Here is a 17,157-nt window from a genome sequence, read left to right as displayed (position 1 = left end):
GGAGGAAGTCTGTATTGATCATGGTAAGGAAAGTACTTCTCAGACATATTTGTATTTGAACAATTTACATGTTGCTTGATTCCCAGTGTCTTTCATGTCAGCAGCTGATTGAAGTAATGAGGGGTAGATCGTGTCTCATGTCCTAGGGTCAGGTATATGACCTACTGAAGTAGTCACATCTCAGATCCTAGGGTCAGGTGTATGACCTACTGAAGAAGTCACATCTCAGATTCTAAGGTCAGGTGTATGACCTACTGAAGTAGTCACATCTCAGATCCTAGGGTCAGGTGTATGACCTACTGGAGTAGTCACATCTCAGATCCTAGGGGCAGATGTATGACCTGAAGTAGTCACATCTCAGAATCTAGGGTCAGGCGTGTGACCTGCTGGAGTAGTCACATCTCACATCCTAGGGTCAGGTGTATGACCTACTGAAGTAGTCACATCTCAGATCCTAGGGTCAGGCGTGTGACCTGCTGGAGTAGTCACATCTCACATCCTAGGGTCAGGTGTATGACCTACTGAAGTAGTCACATCTCAGATCCTAGGGTCAGGTGTATGACCTACTGAAGTAGTCACATCTCAGATTCTAAGGTCAGGTGTATGACCTACTGAAGTAGTCACATCTCAGATTCTAAGGTCAGGTGTATGACCTACTGAAGTAGTCACATCTCAGATCCTAGGGTCAGGTGAATGACTTAGCAAAGTTGTCACTGCACAACTGCAAGGCCAGGTGTATGAGCTACTTGTGTTAGGATATGACCTACCGAAATTGTCACCACGTAGATCCTAGGATCAAGTGTTTGACGTACTTGAGTTTCAGTATGACCTACTGAAGTTTTCACTATACAGGTCCTAGGGTCAGGTGTATGACCTATCATGGTTAGGATACGACCTGCTGAAGTTGTCAGACCTACTTGAGTTTGGATATGACCTGCTGAAGTACTGACTACACAGGTCTTAGAGTTAGGTGTATCACCTACAGAAGTAGTAGTGACTGACTGAAGGGGATGCTGTACAGATATATGTAGCCTCCGTTGGTGCAGTGGACAATGTGCCCAGTTTACAAAAATGTATCAACCATTCATTATTTGTTTTATTTGAATGATGTCACATATTTGTGGTGAAACCTCATCCATATACCTGTGATATATCCTTGTATACTGAGGTTCTTGCTTTCTTTATCTTGTGGGTAAACCTTTATTGTATGCTAGTGACACTTCATACTGAGCCAGCTAATGCCCTTTTGCACTGCTTCTGTGTGGGAATCTGACCTGGGAATGTGCTGTGTTCTGTGTGTTTTACTGGAGCATCATGTTTCATGCACATTCTTTCACTGATGCTTTTGAGGTCACCTCTGGTTGTCTCAAAAGTTTCAGCAAAACAAACTTTGCAGATTTTGCATCCTACTTCACTACAGTCCCTTCAGCTGACTCTGTTGTATGGCTGTACAATTTGTTTGACAACTGGTAGATATAGGATGATTCTGACTGATCTGAGAAGGATTGATTGTTTGTTTCAAATTGCTTCTAGTCTCATCCTGTTATGTATTTAAAGTGAATTATTCAGAAAGGAGGTGTGTCTTTGATGACCTTGAAAGAATCCTTTATGCAGAATTTATGCACCAAAGTTTATGTACAGGCCCTTGATTAATAAGGAGTAGGTCTGTGTTACTGAGACAACTCATGCAGTGTTACATGATCCTCAGAATGTACCCTGAAGATTTCTCCATGCCAGAATGACCCCTTATGTTCTGTCATTCTAGGCTGTATCTATGGTTGTCCTTCCACTCTAGATTGTCCCCCATCCCCCGATGTTCTAGTCCTTTAGGATGCCCCTCCCCCCCATCCCTTGATGTTCTACCCTTCAAGGATGACCCCATCTCCATTGTTCTACCCCTTTAGGATGCCCCCATCTCCTGTGTTCTACCACTCTAGGATGCCCCCCATGATGTTCTAGGATGCTGTCTTAACTGCTTCAGGTTGCCCTTGTATGTTCTCCACACTCCACAGTACTTACTTTGACATGAAATCTATATTTGTCTTCCATCATGTCAACACTTGAGAAGTTTTGTATTCATATTTTTATTACACAAACTTTGAATAAAATATGCATTTGTTTTATGTTTTTGTCTGTTGTTTTCATGTCTACAAAGTTGATGTTGCAAAAATACTGTTATTAGAGGCCTAATCTCACACACACACTCTTTTTCTCTCATATAATCATTCACACGTCTGTTGACTTTAGGAACCTAGCAATCTGATATTCCCTTTAGAGATACATCGCCCCTTTGATACCATTGATCACTGTCCTAGCCCAAACTTCATCACTCTCATTCCCCAACTCATCCCTTGTGTTGTACTGGTGTCTCTCACTGTCCCATGTTGTACTGATGTCTCTCACTGTCCCATGTTGTACTGGTGTCTCTCACTGTCCCATGTTGTACTGGTGTCTCTCACTGTCCCATGTTGTACTGGTGTCTCTCACTGTCCCATGTTGTACTGATGTCTCTCACTGTCCCATGTTGTACTGGTGTCTCTCAATGTCCCATGTTGTACTGGTGTCTCTCACTGTCCCATGTTGTACTGATGTCTCTCACTGTCCCATGTTGTACTGATGACTCTCACTGTCCCATGTTGTACTGGTGTCTCTCACTGTCCCATGTTGTACTGATGTCTCTCACTGTCCCATGTTGTACTGGTGTCTCTCACTGTCCCATGTTGTACTGGTGTCTTTCACTTTCCACCTGCAGATGTCAATGGATGTGAGTAAAAGGTATACCCTACCCAACCTTCCTTGTTTAATCTGTGTGATATATACCCCAACCCAACCTTCCTTGTTTAATCTGTGTGATATATACCCCAACCCAAACTTCCATGTTTAATCTGTGTGATATATACCCCAACCCAACCTTCCATGTATAATCTATGTGATATATACCCCTACCCAACCTTCCATGTTTAATCTGTGTGATATATACCCCTACCCAAACTTCCATGTGTATTCTGTGTGATATATACCCCTACCCAACCTTCCATGTTTATTCTGTGTGATATATACCCCTACCCAATCTTCCATGTTTAATCTGTGTGATATATACCCCTACCCAAACTTCCATGTTTATTCTGTGTGATATATACCCCTACCCAAACTTCCTTGTTTAATCTGTGTGATATATACCCCAACCCAACCTTCCATGTTTAATCTGTATGATATATACCCCTACCCAACCTTCCATGTTTAATCTGTGTGATATATACCCCAACCCAACCTTCCTTGTTTAATCTGTGTGATATATACCCAACCCAAACTTCCATGTTTAATCTGTGTGATATATACCCCAACCCAACCTTCCTTGTTTAATCTGTGTGATATATACCCCTACCCAACCTTCCGTGTTTAATCTGTGTGATATATACCCCAACCCAACCTTCCATGTTTAATCTGTGTGATATATATACCCCTACCCAACCTTCCTTGTTTAATCTGTGTGATATATACCCCAACCCAAACTTCCATGTTTAATCTGTGTGATATATACCCCAACCCAACCTTCCTTGTTTAATCTGTGTGATATATACCCCTACCCAACCTTCCTTGTTTAATCTGTGTGATATATACCCCAACCCAACCTTCCATGTTTAATCTGTATGATATATACCCCTACCCAACCTTCCATGTTTAATCTGTGTGATATATAACCCAACCTTCCTTGTTTAATCTGTGTGATATATACCCCAACCCAACATTGCATTCTAGCAAGTGAAATTCATCACCAATTTTACTCTTACATGACACACAATCCATATTTTCTTTCTCGATTTTATACCCCCTGCCAGTTTCGGTATGGAGTGTATGGTTACGGGTTCTATGTTTTGTCATATGAATAAGAAGATCTGTAGGAAGTTGCAACTGATAGGTTTCAATGTAAAGATTATCCTTAAACATACTGTAATGTAGGCCTTTCGATATTTACGTTCTCTCCATGTTTGTAAGAACTGATCAACGAGTACTGTTTTATCATTATTTACCAGTCAGTGGGTACTCTGAGACTCATGTAACTGCCAAATGTAACTAAAGCCTGTACTTTCCAAAACAGATTTTACTTCCGCAATTAGTGGCTATTTGGCATTTGCCTGAGAATTTTGCAAACTGAACATTAATTTATACATGACGTTTGATAGTTGACCACGAGACGATAATAAGATGCGCCAATTTGATAACATTCTCAGTTTGATAGAAGTTTGCCCCACACCTCAGCACCATACAATTTTGATCGTTATTTTGTGAATTACTTAATATTTCAGCAAAACCACGTTTGTAGTTATTAAATGAAGTTTTCCAAATTTTAGTGTAAAATTTCACAAGCATTCAAGAATTTTGAGCGAATTGATTTATCCGTATTTAATCCAAAACACACGTTTCGATACAAAGTAATTACGCCGGAAAGCTCCACACTTACTATTACTCCAAGGTTTATACGTTTTACAACTTTTGGTTGCATTAAACTTAGCGGTACCAAATGTATTCTTAGCAGCGCAAACATATTTGACAAATCATCACAAACAGAATGTACACATTATGCAGCACGAGCATAGCTCACATTTGTCACGCATGTACACACAGTGTGTTTACAAGACATCAATCAGTATTATTTATTAATACCAAAGCTGTTTACATTAGTGCGGGGTGAATGTTCTTGTGTCTTCTCATCCCCGATGCGCATATCTGTACACATACAAGAAGATGTCACACCACTATGTACATTGAAGAATAACATGCCCCACTGTCCATCTGGCTTCATAGTGACTCTGTGTAATGACAACAACCAACAGTAGTATCACCACACTGTACATCAACCTTCAGCTGGATGAACTCAGAAATCCTTCATGAATATATTCTCCTGGTACATCATGTCGTGCATCAGAACAGGGTTAGCATCTACACAGAAACATGGCATTTATTACAATAGAGAAGTTATTCCTCTTCAGTCCGGAATAGTTTTACAAATAATTTTACTGAGAGATCTTAGCTGGAACATATGTTTAATCTGTAGATATTACAATGGTCTTAGTCTATAAGCCGCTGCGTTTAAGTGGGTCTGCAGCTGTCGAAATCACCTAAATGTGACCGTTTTAATTAATCCCGAGTGTGGAGAGTAATAATCTCAGTCTCATGAAATCAGATCTGAGATGTGAGATCTGAGGGCCTCCCGTAATGGTCGGCGTTAGATCAGCCTTTCATCACGCCAATCAGAGCGTCGGATTTAAGCCGGGTTTGTACTACCATGGCGGTCAAGTCACGTTGTCAATGCCTTCCTCATCAACACCTTCACTGATCGTTGGAAGACTGGAGGTGAAAAGGTTTGTTTATCTTAAGTCTTTTTACAATATTTCGTAGCTTCATCTACCTTGATGTGACTGGGATTGGACGCTATAGCACACTGGTGAATGAAGCAAACGCACACACAACACATGTACACAAGAACGCGAGTGTGTGTCTACTCTTAACGTCATACAAAACTGTCGTGCAGCCATGTAACTGACTGACCACGTTATATACACTGTTGTGTAGCCATGCACTAATGTCGACGTTATACAACACTGTTGTGTAGACATGTTCTGACTGTCCACGTTATCCTCTGTTGTATAGCCATGTTCTGACTGTCGATGTTATACACTGTTGTATAGCCATGTTCTGACTGTCCACGTTATACACTGTTGTGTAGCCATGTTCTGACTGTCCACGTTATACACTGTTGTATAGCCATGTTCTGACTCTCGATGTTATACACTGTTATGTAGCCATGTTCTGACTGTCCACGTTATACACTGTTGTGTAGCCATGTTCTGACTGTCGATGTTATACACTGTTGTGTAGCCATGTTCTGACTGTCGATGTTATACACTGTTGTATATCCATGTTCTGACTGTCGATGTTATACACTGTTGTATAGCCATGTTCTGACTGTCGATGTTATACACTGTTGTATAGCCATGTTCTGACTGTCCACGTTATACACTGTTGCGTAGCCATGTTCTGACTGTCGATGTTATACACTGTTGTATATCCATGTTCTGACTGTCGATGTTATACACTGTTGTATAGCCATGTTCTGACTGTCCACGTTATACAACAATGTCGTGTAGCCATGTTCTGACTGTCGATGTTATTCAACACTGTTGCGTAGCCATGTAACTGGCTGTCGGTGTTATACAACAATGTTGTGTAGCCATGTTCTGACTGTCCACGTTATACACTGTTGTACAGCCATGTAACTGACTGTCCACGTTATACACTGTTGCGTAGCCATGTTCTGACTGTCGATGTTATACACTGTTGTATAGCCATGTTCTGACTGTCGATGTTATACACTGTTGTATAGCCATGTTCTGACTGTCGATGTTATTCAACACTGTTGCGTAGCCATGTAACTGGCTGTGGGCGTTATACAACAATGTTGTATAGCCATGTTCTGACTGTCCACGTTATACACTGTTGTGTAGCCATGTATTAAGGTAGGCGTTATACAACACTGTTATGTAGATATGTTCTGATGTCGACGTTATACAACACTGTTGTGCAGAGATGTACTATTGTCGACGTTATACAACACTGTTGTGCAGTCATGTTCTGACTGAACCTGACTTGGAATTCAGATTTTGTATAATTATTTGCATGCAGGCGAGATAGCCGCCCACACTGATGCCACTGTCACGTCGCTGTGTTCTGTCTGTGTATGCTGTGTTCGGGCTGTTGATCATGACGTTGCAGCTCCGGTGGATGACCTTGACCTCTCTACACAAACGGCAGCTGAAACACAGCTTGAGTGAGTTTGAGTTTCCACTATGTGTACCTCCTTTACAACACATCATGAGAACAAGCTGTAAAAGGCTTATACAGGGCGATGAAGCTGAGATTAACAGGACTAGCATCCTTAGTACCAAGGACCTTCACCTTCAGAAGGACCTAAACGTTCATATTGGTGAGTTGAGGTCATGCAGTAACTATCTGCGGTCAAGGCGATTCATTCACCACGCAATGAGAACGGAACTGGACTTTCCTATAGCTTATAGTATTTTAATATTTAAAGATTTCGATCAGTTTGTGTCTTTACTTGAGGCTATCTGGAGACCCCAGAATGTATACTGTGTCCACGTGGACTGGAAGAGCAGCCACGTGTTCCACGTCGCCGTGAGGAGACTAACGTCATGCTTCACAAACGTCTTCATTGCGTCTAGAACAGTGAGGGTGCAGTGGGGGACATTTACCGTCCTGGAACCTGAACTTGTGTGCATGAAGGACATGTGGAGGTTGCAAACAAAATGGCGCTATTTCATAAACCTGACGGGTCAGGAGTTTCCTCTGAAGACAAACTACGAGCTGGTGAAAATCCTCCAAGCATATAACGGCACGAATGACATCTTCGGGACATCTAGAAGGTAGGTACAGGTATAACCATCACGAGCATCACTTAACTCTAATCACGTCGTGCCCGATATGCACACTACTGCTGCTACTTCTACTACTGCTACTGCTGCTACTGCTACTGCTGCTGCTGCTACTGCTGCTACTACTACTGCTGCTACTGCTACTGCTGCTGTTACCGCGCTACTGCTACTGCTGCTACTGTTACTGCTGCTACTACTACTACTGCTACTGCTACTACTACTACTACTGCTACTGCTACAGCTGCTACTACTACTGCTACTGCTACTGATACTACTACTACTGCTACTGCTGCTGCTGCTACTACTACTACTGCTACTACTACTGCTGCTGCTGCTACTACTACTACTACTGCTGCTACTACTACTACTGCTACTGCTGCTACTGCTACTGCTACTGCTGCTACTGCTGCTGCTGCTGCCGCTACTGCTGCTACTGCTACTACTGCTACTGCTACTGCTACCGCTACTGCTGCTACTGCTGCTGCTACTGCTACTACTGCTACTGCTGCTACTGCTACTACTACTACTGCTACTGCTACTGCTACTACTACTACTGCTACTACTACTACTGCCCGATATGCACACTACTACTGCTACTGCTACTGCTACTACTACTGCTGCTACTGCTACTACTACTACTACTGCTACTACTACTACTGCTACTACTGCTACTGCTGCTGCCACTACTACTACTACTACTGCTGCTACTGCTACTGCTACTGCTACTGCTGCTGCTACTACTACTACTACTGCTGCTACTACTACTACTGCTACTGCTACTGCTGCTACTGCTACCGCTACTGCTGCTACTGCTGCTGCTACTGCTTCTACTGCTGCTACTGCTGCTACTGCTACTACTGCTACTGCTAATACTACTACTACTGCTGCTACTGCTGCTGCTACTGCTACTGCTACTACTGCTACTGCTGCTACTGCTGCTACGTCTTAGGGCTAAGAGTATTATGCTTACAGGCTAATTGTGCACTTTCTGGAAGTACAACCTTAGTCGTCATTTAACACATACTTGTGGACGATATGTTTACAGGGCAAATAAAGGTCGGTGGAGTGGAGCCTTACCTGCGCCACATGCAATAACGCCCATGAAAGGACCAGTCCACGTGATAGCGTCACGTGGCTTTGTCGAATTCGTTTTGCATTCGCACGTGGCGCATGATTTTCTGCAGTGGACGACAAAGACAAAGTACCCAGATGAGACGTTTTTCGCCTCACTGAACAACAACAAACATCTGGAAGTCCCTGGACATTACGCAGGTAAACACAGGTCACAGGTCATCGCTGTCACGACGTCAAAAAACCCCAACAAAACAACGTCTTCTCCGTGTCATAGCGTCTCTATGTCTACGGCGGCAAATAAACGTCATAGCTACTATGAGTCACGCAGGTAACTAAACGTCATAGCTTCTCTGTGTCACGCGGGTAACTTAACGTCATAGCTTCTATGTGTCACGCAAGTAACTAAACGTCATAGCTTCTCTGTGTCATGCAGGTAACTAAACGTCATAGCTTCTCTGTGTTACGCAGGGAAACACAGGGCGTAGCCCATCCGTCACCATTTGTGACATACCAGATGCACAGAGAACACATCTTACTTTCACGAGTTTCCACTTGTTATTTCACAACTACACACAATACCAAGAACACTCAGTTCTACAGCTAAATAGAGAACACTTTTAACTCTATCGAAACTGAGCAGCTAAATAGATAACCTGTATCTCTAACGAGGTGTAACGGCTCTTTGTCTCTAACGAGATGCAAAATCTGAACAGAGAAAATTCATCCAATTCCCTAATCGACCGAGACATTACAGCCAAGCGGAGAGCACTCCGCCATATCCTTCACTTCTACTGGAGCTGCTACTACCATGCTGAATATATTTGCCTTCAGTAAAACTGACCCGTGAAGGTCGAGGGGTAGAATAGGCCTTCAGCAACCCATGCTTGTCGTAGGAGGCGACTAACGGGATCGGGTGGTCAGATTAGCTGGCTTGGTTGACACGTCATCGGTTCCCAATTGCGCAGATCGATGCTCATGTTGTTGATCACTGGATTGTCTGGTCCAGACTCGATTATTTACAGACCGCCACCATATAGCTGGAATATTGCTGAGTACAGCGTAAAACTAAACTCACACACATTTCAGTAAAACTCTAGATCTGGTAACCAGTTGGGTGCCAGATACGTGTATTGTGTGTTACCTTTCAGCCGATAACCTCCAGTTGTGTAGTGAGTTTGTACACAGCAGGTAAAGCTGTGAAGTTACAGCACCATGACCAGTTTGCATTTCTGTATTCCAGGAGATCCAGAAAATAGAGACCGGAAGTTCTTTGGTCGCTATAAGATCTGGAAAGACTACGGTTTGCCCTGTCGGGGACGGTATGTCCGACTCATCTGTGTTTTTGGGGTGGGAGACCTAGCCAGGCTTACCACAGCTGTAGGACTGTTTGCCAACAAGTTCCACGCCAGCTTCCAACCCATGGCCTATCAGTGCGTGAGAGAATGGTACTTCCAGAAAGTAGAGCGAGAACTACATGGACACCTGGACTTTGATGTCAGCCTATACAGGCAACACGCGGAACGGGCTTCTCGTGACAGTAATGCTGTATAGCTGGGTTGCGGGTGGTGATTTAAACTCACGGTAAATATGTCTCCGAGCAATAAAGTGCAGATCATGTTCCGTGAGCATCGATGCATGACGTCTTCTTGTACAGAAAATCAAACAATTCTTTCAACATCGTTGACTGTGTGCTGGCGATGAGGTGACGGACTCTGGAAATGCGGGTTCGAATGCGGGCTCGAATCCCACATGGGACTCATCAGAACAACTGGAAATTTGCACTCCTTTTCTTCCTTGAAGTAGGATGGAATGTGTGTGTCTCCCAGTTCGACATACACAATGGCTGTATGGAGTAGTGGTTACAGGTACAATAGAGTATCATACGTCACTTTTCATACAGATTTGCAATATGATAAATGTAAAACGTCTTTATGCCGTAAATTCTCAAATGTATTTACATTTAGGTGCAATACAGCTTTTTCAGAAGAACAAAATTGACCTATGTTCTACAATGCCGAAATAAACGAAAAGCAACGAATAACGATTAACGATTTAGATGTCCAGAAGAAAAGTTGTAAAAAAAGCTCTGCTTCGAGACAAAGGTAAACCATTTAAAGTCACCATTTTCAACTTTGGAAACATGAAACAACTGTTGTAGAATGTGTAAAACTGTAAAAGAATCTTTTAAATCATTTTCTGCTGTTTGAGATTAATAAGTACAAGTAATACGCGTCCTTGATCTTGTGAAAAGGTGATTAAGAACATTTCAGTTTATCCTTGTTAACGTTTGCTTGCAAAGTAACATTTCTTCATTGTCTGTAAACACATAGCAATATGAGTCGCCAAAACGCAGCAATATTCAAGCAGTACTGGCATTCACTTGACGTGTAGGATGGTCCTATAGGTGATATAGAGTGTCTAGAATACATGATTTGACTGGGGTGGTGCAGGTGGAGACGACATACAATGCTGGTGCCTCCATATCACGGTTGCAAGATTTATTCAGCGCTAAAGACATACTGGGGTCACCGTGGACAGATCAAGAAATGTCACTCCACGCACAACGCCAGCTGGAGATAGGTACCCCGGTATTAAGGAATGAGGGTAACGTTTGTTTTGGCGTTAAGTGAGTGTTTCAGGTGCTTCATGACATGATGTATATACTGGTAATTCCAAATATCCATTTTTGATCAATTCTAATTGGCACCCACAGCTTTACTCAGAGTAGTCTTAAATCGTCTTAATTCAGTACTTCAGTACTGTGAACAACGTCTGACCATAACGTGTATTCTTTCTGTGTCTGTACAGAAGAGAATTTTCATGTTACTGCGACACCTTTGTTTAATAAAGTGGACATAATAAATTTCTTTACTTTATGTGACCAAATCATGTTTTAATCATCATTAGCTTAATAGTTTATACATTTCAATTTTAAGTATTGTATATAGTTAATATATAGTTTATATGTGTCAGCTTTTATGTGTACAAATACAATATAACAAACCCTCTCAGTTAAATGTATCCATGCACCCGCAGTCACTCAAATTAACAATATCCACTCTACTGGGTCAGGCCAGGTTCTGACCAATGCGCTTACACTCTGCTCATGCTTCTTTTGTCCTTCCGTCTCAGTTTCTCTGGTCATCTTACCACCTATTGTCTGCTAAGTTTTAAAGGTTTGGGTCACACATAGTTTGCTGGCAGTCAGATCAATATATTGGATGTTTTGTGGAATATTCTGGGATTTAAGGAGGAGTTTATTTATCAGGTTAGTACATATATTGTATATGTATTTATGGTATTGTATATAGTGTACTCCTTACAGAAGTGTTATAGTAATACTTCCGTGTATGACTGTATGTATCTATTGTTCTCCAACTAGCAGTACAATCGGTTGTATGTGTAATTTAAGTGAAATTTATCTACATTACGTCATTGAATATCAATTACCTATTTACATTAAATATGGCATATACAGTTGATCTCTAACAGTCTAAAGCTAACTAGACACAATTATAACTTAACATATGGCGTGAATGTATAATCGTGTGAATGTGATATGAAATGGTGAGAGTAGATGTGAGATTTGTTGATTGTAACATACATATCTTATTTACCATTATTAGTATTATCAAGGTTGTGTTTTAATTTTCTTAAAATGATCTGCGACTACGTGACTGCATGAGAGATTGTACTTTATAGGACTTAAGTATTAGATATGCATTTTCCTCAGCTATATGTGTGATATATTTACTGAATATTCTAAATAATTTACGTATGTATGAATAATTTTCATGTTGCTATTTATATCTAAAATGTATCTATCAGGGCTAGCTGTATTCCGTGAATATATGGAAAGTGTAATACATCTATATGCATGCTATGTTATGTATGCTAAGCTCAAATATGTAGTTACATATATGTATGTTTTCAGCGTGACCTCAAACGTTCATTTTAATGGAAATAAATGGCGGTCAACTGTGACCACCAGTAGCGTTGTGTTGTGTGCACCCCTCCACCAACATTAACTCCCTACCCGCTACTACATTTTGGAGCCCCCAGTGAGGAATTGACAGACACAGGAGAGAGAGACATTTATACTGGGGACAGACACCTAGAAACGCACCCATCAGATATCAATACGCGAGGGTGAGATGCTGATCGTTTCTTACACGTCACTGTAATTTGGTGTTTGCGCTACCTAAACCAGCATAACTATGCTTGTGTCATTTAGTGACTTCATGTTGTGACACAATCAAGGGAGACTACCATGCATCTGCGGATGTGTTTCAAAGACTTCATACTATAGACACTGGTATTTGTTCATTTAATTTCATTTTCGTTGTTTACAGTAGAACTTATTCTGTGATACTTTCACATGAGTATATCCTGGTCATATATGTCTGATCAGTATGTAATTCATACTTACTACCTAAGTACAACTACGTGGTGTATAAGTTACTTGTTTACTTACCTGAAGTATCCATAACTCAAACATATGTAGTGTAGATATCCCACTTTCCTGAAGTATCCATAACTCAAACATATGTAGTGTAGATATCCCACTTTCCTGAAGTATCCATAACTCAAACATATGTAGTGTAGATATCCCACTTTCCTGAAGTATTCATAACTCAAACATATGTAGTGTAGATATCCCACTTTCCTGAAGTATCCATAACTCAAACATATGTAGTGTAGATATCCCACTTTCCTGAAGTATCCATAACTCAAACATATGTAGTGTAGATATCCCACTTTCCTGAAGTATTCATAACTCAAACATATGTAGTGTAGATATCCCACTTTCCTGAAGTATCCATAACTCAAACATATGTAGTGTAGATATCCCACTTTCCTGAAGTATTCATAACTCTAACATATGTAGTGTAGATATCCCACTTTCCTGAAGTATCCATAACTCAAACATATGTAGTGTAGATATCCCACTTTCCTGAAGTATCCATAACTCAAACATATGTAGTGTAGATATCCCACTTTCCTGAAGTATCCATAACTCAAACATATGTAGTGTAGATATCCCACTTTCCTGAAGTATCCATAACTCAAACATATGTAGTGTAGATATCCCACTTTCCTGAAGTATCCATAACTCAAACATATGTAGTGTAGATATCCCACTTTCCTGAAGTATTCATAACTCAAACATATGTAGTGTAGTTGTCCCACTTTCCTGAAGTATCCATAACTCAAACATATGCAGTGTAGATATCCCACTTTCCTGAAGTATCCATAACTCAAACATATGTAGTGTAGTTATCCCACTTTCCTGAAGTATTCATAACTCAAACATATGTAGTGTAGATATCCCACTTTCCTGAAGTATCCATAACTCAAACATATGTAGTGTAGATATCCCACTTTCCTGAAGTATCCATAACTCAAACATATGTAGTGTAGATATCCCACTTTCCTGAAGTATTCATAACTCAAACATATGTAGTGTAGATATCCCACTTTCCTGAAGTATTCATAACTCAAACATATGTAGTGTAGTTATCCCACTTTCCTGAAGTATTCATAACTCAAACATATGTAGTGTAGATATCCCACTTTCCTGAAGTATTCATAACTCAAACATATGTAGTGTAGATATCCCACTTTCCTGAAGTATTCATAACTCAAACATATGTAGTGTAGTTATCCCACTTTCCTGAAGTATTCATAACTCAAACATATGTAGTGTAGATATCCCACTTTCCTGAAGTATCCATAACTCAAACATATGTAGTGTAGATATCCCACTTTCCTGAAGTATTCATAACTCTAACATATGTAGTGTAGATATCCCACTTTCCTGAAGTATCCATAACTCAAACATATGTAGTGTAGATATCCCACTTTCCTGAAGTATCCATAACTCAAACATATGTAGTGTAGATATCCCACTTTCCTGAAGTATCCATAACTCAAACATATGTAGTGTAGATATCCCACTTTCCTGAAGTATCCATAACTCAAACATATGTAGTGTAGATATCCCACTTTCCTGAAGTATTCATAACTCAAACATATGTAGTGTAGTTGTCCCACTTTCCTGAAGTATTCATAACTCAAACATATGTAGTGTAGATATCCCACTTTCCTGAAGTATCCATAACTCAAACATATGTAGTGTAGTTATCCCACTTTCCTGAAGTATTCATAACTCAAACATATGTAGTGTAGTTTTCCCACTTTCCTGAAGTATTCATAACTCAAACATATGTAGTGTAGATATCCCACTTTCCTGAAGTATTCATAACTCAAACATATGTAGTGTAGTTATCCCACTTTCCTGAAGTATTCATAACTCAAACATATGTAGTGTAGATATCCCACTTTCCTGAAGTATCCATAACTCAAACATATGTAGTGTAGATATCCCACTTTCCTGAAGTATCCATAACTCAAACATATGTAGTGTAGATATCCCACTTTCCTGAAGTATTCATAACTCAAACATATGTAGTGTAGTTGTCCCACTTTCCTGAAGTATTCATAACTCAAACATATGTAGTGTAGATATCCCACTTTCCTGAAGTATCCATAACTCAAACATATGTATTGTAGCTATCCCACTTTCCTGAAGTATTCATAACTCAAACATATGTAGTGTAGATATCCCACTTTCCTGAAGTATCCATAACTCAAACATATGTAGTGTAGGTATCCCACTTTCCTGAAGTATCCATAACTCAAACATATGTAGTGTAGATATCCCGCTTTCCTGAAGTATCCATAACTCTAACATATGTAGTGTAGATATCCCACTTTCCTGAAGTATCCATAACTCAAACATATGTAGTGTAGCTATCCCACTTTCCTGAAGTATTCATAACTCAAACATATGTAGTGTAGATATCCCACTTTCCTGAAGTATCCATAACTCAAACATATGTAGTGTAGGTATCCCACTTTCCTGAAGTATCCATAACTCAAACATATGTAGTGTAGATATCCCACTTTCCTGAAGTATCCATAACTCAAACATATGTAGTGTAGGTATCCCACTTTCCTGAAGTATCCATAACTCAAACATATGTAGTGTAGATATCCCACTTTCCTGAAGTATCCATAACTCAAACATATGTAGTGTAGATATCCCACTTTCCTGAAGTATCCATAACTCTAACATATGTAGTGTAGTTATCCCACTTACCTGTAGGGTTCTTGTATACCGGTAGATATTATACCTGCAGTGTATACTTCTTTATACCACTGTACATCAGTCATCAGTTACTATGGCGTCCGATGGTATGTCTGAAGAGACGACAGACCGACTTGTGTCTACTCTCAATGCACTGAAGGTACGCCCTAAGTCTGGCTCCCCAGAAGACTTTATGAACTGGATGCGTGAGTGCTCTGCTACCCCACTGGTAAAAACCGGAGGATCCAGAAGTACCATTTGATGCCAAGGCCAAGACAGATACAATAATCAAGGTGGCAGAGGTACCACGCTCCATTCTTTTCCGGAGATGTCAACAAGGATACCACACATGGGATTTGGTGCTCTGAGTTACAGTGCATCTTCCAGGACAGGATAAACTCGGAGGACAACATCAAGCAAGCCACCAGGAGACCGATCACTCAACAGTTTTACTTAGGTTAAGTCCACATGTTGATGCTACAGAGACACTTCTTGCCAATTTCTATTCAGCTAAACAGACAGAGGCGGAGTCAGTTGCTACCTGGGCTGTACGTCTAGACGATCTATTGGGCCAGGCCATCGATGCAGGAGAAGTTGCCTCTCACAAACAGGACAGGATGCTTAGATCCATGCTATGGACGGGACTTCTGACCAAGTTGAAGGATGTTTCTGGACGTAAATATGACCAGAGCCACACCTATAGTTCTCATCAGCCTTAGAAGAATAGAACAGGAACTCAGAAAGATGCTTGAAGAGTCGCCTGTCCTACTTTCCCACTCGATGAATGCAAAGAAGAATCCTACTCCTGGTGTGGCAGTTGTCTCTAAGAAGAATACGGAACTGGCAGAGATCAAGGGGGATGACCAGAGAACTTACCGGGGAAGTACCTGACCTAAAGAAGAAGTGTGATACACGCCCTCAAGCCCAGGCACAACCCCAAGTTGAGTCTTCAGGCAGCTGGTACCCGCCATTTCAAGGATTTCACACGATGTCATAACATACCCAGAGTCCTCCAGGTCGGTATTCACTCCCTACATTGTTTCGGAACGCTCGGAACAGCAACGCCCAGGGACAGCAAGCCTTCCGACCCAGCACAGTCATGCCAAGACAAGGATGGACAACTGAAGCCTATGGACAACCTACTCCCATCTGCTACCGTTGTGGCCAACCCGGACACATCAGCTGCAAGTGCACAGTTAGGATGGATCACAGTTGGGGTCTGTTAAACTGAGGAGGATCCACAGTACCGGGCGAGCTACGGATTTTAGTCTACAGAGTACCAAAGATGAGGACGTAATCGGTCTCTGGGCACTGCATCAGAAGTAGAAGTTGCCGTTCATGGCGTGGATACCAGAGCTACTGTATCAACCATGAGCGAGTCTTTTCATAGTGGTAATCTGTGCCACATCCCTATACAGCAACTACAAGGTATCCTTCATGTTGAGTGTGCTGATGGTAAGCCACTACCATACCTCGCAGATG

At 41.2% G+C, this 17,157-nt stretch overlaps 1 protein-coding gene across 1 annotated transcript; it reads left to right on the top strand.

The window, feature by feature from the left end:
• Positions 1-6,762: 6,762 nt before the first annotated feature.
• On the top strand, positions 6,763-10,076 carry LOC137284049 (beta-1,3-galactosyl-O-glycosyl-glycoprotein beta-1,6-N-acetylglucosaminyltransferase-like). Its single transcript, XM_067815705.1, has 3 exons — positions 6,763-7,442; positions 8,497-8,723; positions 9,766-10,076. Exons 1-3 carry the CDS (start codon positions 6,763-6,765, stop codon positions 10,074-10,076), a joined length of 1,218 nt encoding a protein of 405 aa, XP_067671806.1.
• Positions 10,077-17,157: the final 7,081 nt, after the last annotated feature.

Source organism: Haliotis asinina, chromosome 5, assembly GCF_037392515.1.
Source record: "Haliotis asinina isolate JCU_RB_2024 chromosome 5, JCU_Hal_asi_v2, whole genome shotgun sequence".
In the NCBI taxonomy this organism is placed as follows: Eukaryota; Metazoa; Mollusca; class Gastropoda; order Lepetellida; family Haliotidae; genus Haliotis; species Haliotis asinina.
The sequence above is the reverse complement of the archived record's forward strand: the minus strand, read 5'-3'. Positions and strand labels throughout refer to the sequence as shown.